At 37.7% G+C, this 4603-nt stretch overlaps 1 protein-coding gene across 1 annotated transcript in view; it reads left to right on the top strand.

Annotated features, from left to right (window-relative positions):
- The first annotated feature begins 200 nt into the window (after positions 1-200).
- LOC107725380 (receptor tyrosine-protein kinase erbB-4) overlaps positions 201-4603 on the top strand; it is a 206917-nt gene continuing 202514 nt past the window's right edge. The window contains 1 exon segment of the mRNA XM_074560124.1: positions 201-528. Within this exon segment, the coding sequence (XP_074416225.1) occupies positions 450-528 (79 nt within the window). The 5' untranslated portion in view covers positions 201-449.

The following is a 4603-nucleotide window of genomic DNA, read 5'->3' on the forward strand; positions in this document are numbered from 1 at the left end:
AGGGAGTCCCTCGCAGGAGGATTATCCTTGGCATGAAAGTGTTTAAAAGCGCTGACATAACTGCAGTGAAAGCAGGTGTATATGCAAAGCAGTCGCGGTAGGGCGTGGCCTCGTCTGCTAAAGCGCCTCTTTTGACCATTCATAATTCAGGTAGGCGGTGTTCAGCACAAGGAGGGGCGTGTCTTGACTCTCGAGCCGAAGTTGCGAATCCATCGAGGTAATGAAATGGTTACAAGTCGTTCAATCCGGATAATCAGACACAATTACTTTTCAACAAACAAAAACAGCGCAAAAGCAAACCAGTCCGGCTGTGTTTATTGTAACAGAATGTGCTGTGGAACGAAGACGTGAGTGTGCGCGCTGGAGACGCAGACGCTGGACTGTCAATGCCCGGATTCTCTATTGATCATGCTAATGTATGGAGATATAACTTCTTAAAATAAGCAGAAATGTGGTCGGCTCGTTTTCCTCTCTTCTTCTGCCTCGTCTTCATAACTGTGGTGGTTCAGAGGAGCAGCGGGCAGTCAGGTGAGTGATAGTGCCGGTGCGTAAAGGGTCTTGGCAAGCTGCGCACTTGTCCGGTGTGCGCTGTTGTTATCGACTACTTTGCTGCACTTGAACGACCGGAGATTGAAAGATTGTGAAGTGTATGCTTTAGGCACAGTGTATCCCCCCGTCTTTATGACGGCCAGAGGAGGAATTCATTGGAATCACACACATACTTGAGGACTAAATGCAGCATGTACCATCTCTGCTTGTTTATACATTTCGTCCAGTGCTTATTTTGTAAGATTAGCCAATCAGTAGTCAGGATATGGCACGCCAGGCAATCTGGTTTCATCGATAATTATAATTTCCTGAAATTGATAGGCTCATATAAGTATAGCAGCAGAGTATATTTAATATTGGGGATGATAGTGATGATTAAAAAAATTAATTAATCATAATACAGATGCTTATAACTTTTGACCAATAGTTGGCACTGTCTCGAAATTCGTAAGGTATTTTCAGGACAGTGTGCCAATGTCACGCAGAAAGTTTCGAGTCAATACACCAAAGCATTGCTGAGATACAGCCTTAGTCTGGCATGCTTGCTGTCAAACTTGTTGAAACCAGTGTTGCCAATTTAGCTACTTTGTAGCTAGATTTAGCGACTTCCCCACCCCTTCTGAGACTTTTTCAAAAGTTTAGGGACAAATATAGCAGCTTCTTGGACAAACCTAATCTAAGTTCTCATCTTGCCCACTGATCTATATTCATCTTTATATAGGTCTGCCTTTATATAGTGAATTTGCCGTTGTGATGTCATCTAGTGACATTTAGCTACCAGTTTTAGCTACTTTCAATTGAAAGCAGTTGGCAACACTGCATGTTACATGAGAACTTGGGAATGTAAAAGAAAGCATTTGATATATCAGTCCAGCATGGTCTGAAGATGATCTGACCTTAATTTGGTGAACATTCAATGAACTCTGAAAAAGGTTTTAAATGCATTTCAAAATGGCTGATGCCCAATATGGCCGACCTTAGGTCACGACTTTAGGCCAAACAATTGAAAAGTTCTAAGCAAAACCAGTAGTTGGTGCAGTCCACAAACTGATCACATATACCACTGATATCTGACCAGTTTTGTTTCAATAGGCAAAAACATTGCAAAGATTTCCCACTTCCTGTTTGGCAACCTTGCCGCAAAAAAAATGTTGTTGTGTTATATGTGAACGGTTTGGTTAATCAGATTGATTTTATTCAGTTTTGACAAGAATAGTCTGACGGTGATCTGAACCAAATTTGATGAAGAAGCACTGTAGGTGGATTTTGATAACATGCTTTTTATGAAATTGAAAATGGTGGAAATTACATGACTTAGCATGTTCCAAAGAATCAGGGGCAAAAAAAAAAAATATCTTTTTAGACCAGTTTTGAATGTTTAAAATAAGAAACGTAAGTGCAACTTTGACCTGTTGGTGGCGCTTGAGAGAATGAGATGGAAACACCAGAATGGCAACTGGGAATGTTGAGACTCTTACCAGTCACTGTGATAAATTTCACAACTTTATAACATGTGGTTCTATGTGCTGTCATAGACTTCCAGTCAGGGGAGAGTCTATTTTAATGTGTCGATGCGCGTAAAGGCGCTTAGTGGAACGCAGCGCAGGAGCGCGCTCAGCGGAACGCGCGTTTCCTGCGCGCTTGGCATCGCGCTGCGGACCCCTACGCTGTGTTCAAATAGCTGCTCAGCATATTTCTGCATCCCTACTGTGAGAAGCGAACTCAGCGTTGGCGGTGCATGAATTAAGTTTTGTTGTGCAGTGTATGAACAAGGAGAAATGTGGAAGGTGTTTATCATGACACAAATATAAGTGAGCGTTATGACGCAAAACGGTGTTAAGCCTGTATCCAGGGAGGCAGACTTGTACTGTTGATTTATGTGTTTTAGTTCTCATAATGAATATAACTGTTGACTGAATGGGCAAATGTCATCAAAACATGTTCACTGTTTACCTCAAAAGAAAATTGTGATATTATTATAGTGATTATGAATCTCAGTTTGCTTCTGTTGCCGTTATCTTTCTCAGTGTATTAGAGTAAAATAGTATTACATCGTTTTAATGTAATTAAATGTATTATTAAATATTTAAAAAATAATTGCAGTTATTATAAGAATCATTCATAACAATTTATTTATTTATTTATTTATTTTACTAGACATGCTTTTTGTAGGTTTAGTGAAATTTGCACAAATATGGATGAAATGTTCTGAGACTAGAATAAAATCTTTACTCTTCAGTTTGTAGTTTGTGACTGAATTGTTTGAGTGATTGATTGATTACTAGGCTCATGGTCACATTGCATTTCAATCGTGGTCAGAATGACATGCTAATTGATTATCTATAGTTTGAGATGATAAATCATTGTACATAAATGATTATTTGTATAATGGTCAAATTACTTCTACTGAACAATTGAATGCATCTTCTTGCATGTATTACTGAATTGATAAGGTGAAGGTCAATTTGAGGATTGTAAGATCGCTATAGTACCAAAAAGTTTTTCCATTTACAGGAGGCTGTTTGTGGAAGATATATTTAAAATCCCCCATGCAGAAAACTCTTCACAAATGATTGCAGGGTCATCAGGTTTCATATTTTTGCTGTTCATTTTATTATTATTATTTTTCATACATTTTCCTTTATATCTAATTTCTGCTTCAGCTCACTCAGTCTGCAGATAAATGACACAACATCTGACCCCATTTGAGAGCCCCAATGAGTCTCCCAGTAATTAAGCTTGTCACTGATATGGTGTCTAGACATTAATATTTTTATGAGCAGGAAATGTTGTTTGCAATTTTAGCCAAGCTTAATCCTCTTATTAGGAATTTGTTTGTCATGGAGTCATAACTTTAAAATACACTTGTTGTCTATGTCTTACAGTAGAAGGACATTTATTGCAGTTATGTGGACATTTAATGATTAAAATGTTTTCAAAAATAATCTTTTGTAATAACATTAATAATTATTATATTCAACGTTTTCAGAACTGCAAATCATGATATTTCAAAATATCACGAAACCTGTCAAAATACACACACACACAAAAAAACTAATTGATTTTAATTGGCCAATTATATTTACTGGCTTGCAACTTTATTTTGTTATTACTGATTTTAGGGTTTAATTGTGACCTGGACTCACAATCGTGAGAATCGCCTGCATAGTTAAAAATATTAATTGTCATGTATTTGAATTTTACATGATTTTAAATATCTTTTTTTTTTCTTCAGAAGAGTTACCAAACAGCTTTTTTTCTTCCTCAAACGTCTGAATCATGGACGTGTCAGTTCTTTGGTGTGGAGTAAGCCAATAAAGCTAATTATAATCTATGGGATTGCCCTTTTTTTCAGGGAACTTCAGAGCAGCCAAAATAATTCTCCTTTTCACTAGCTTAAGGGTTTGTTTTTTCCACCACTTGACATTCTTCTCTGAAAAGAAACGCCTGCTGGTCTCTTTCTGTGGTTGTGGCATTGCTTCTGTCCGTTTGCCTCTAAGACATCGTCCCCCTCCTTCATCCTCAATGTCTCCTCACTGTCTCTCAGTCTTTCTCCATCCTCTCAGAACTGTTTGGCTCGGTGCCTCTTCGTCAGCTGTGATCCGTTACTTCCCATACTAATGTGATCATTTATTCAGGCCTACAACATCTGAAACTGAAGCAACAAACTGCATCTAAAGACAGCTCAAGTTTTAGCCTGGATTTCTGTAGGTTATTTCTGATGTAGCACAACCTCCTTGTCTTTTATGTTTGCTGTTGCTCTGGCCTTTTATTATTATTCTTCCTCCACATTTTGAATAGCTATAACAATAACTGAAAACACTTACTAGACTTTGCGTGCATGAAGGATCTGTGGCTAATTATATTTTGTGTAATTATGGGATAGATGGGATGTGTGGTTGCCTAGCAACTAGCAGTTAATTTTGCAATATTCCGAATGTTCTTTTTGAGTTTGAAACCTGAAATTTCAGAATAAGTCCCTCCCTTCTTAGAGAAGAAAATTTGCCTGAAGAACTTAACTTCTGCTATGATTTTTTTTTTTTTTTTTTGGTAT

Source organism: Sinocyclocheilus rhinocerous, unplaced genomic scaffold, assembly GCF_001515625.1.
Source record: "Sinocyclocheilus rhinocerous isolate Xijiao unplaced genomic scaffold, SAMN03320098_v1.1 scaffold1386, whole genome shotgun sequence".
NCBI classification, from domain to species: Eukaryota; Metazoa; Chordata; class Actinopteri; order Cypriniformes; family Cyprinidae; genus Sinocyclocheilus; species Sinocyclocheilus rhinocerous.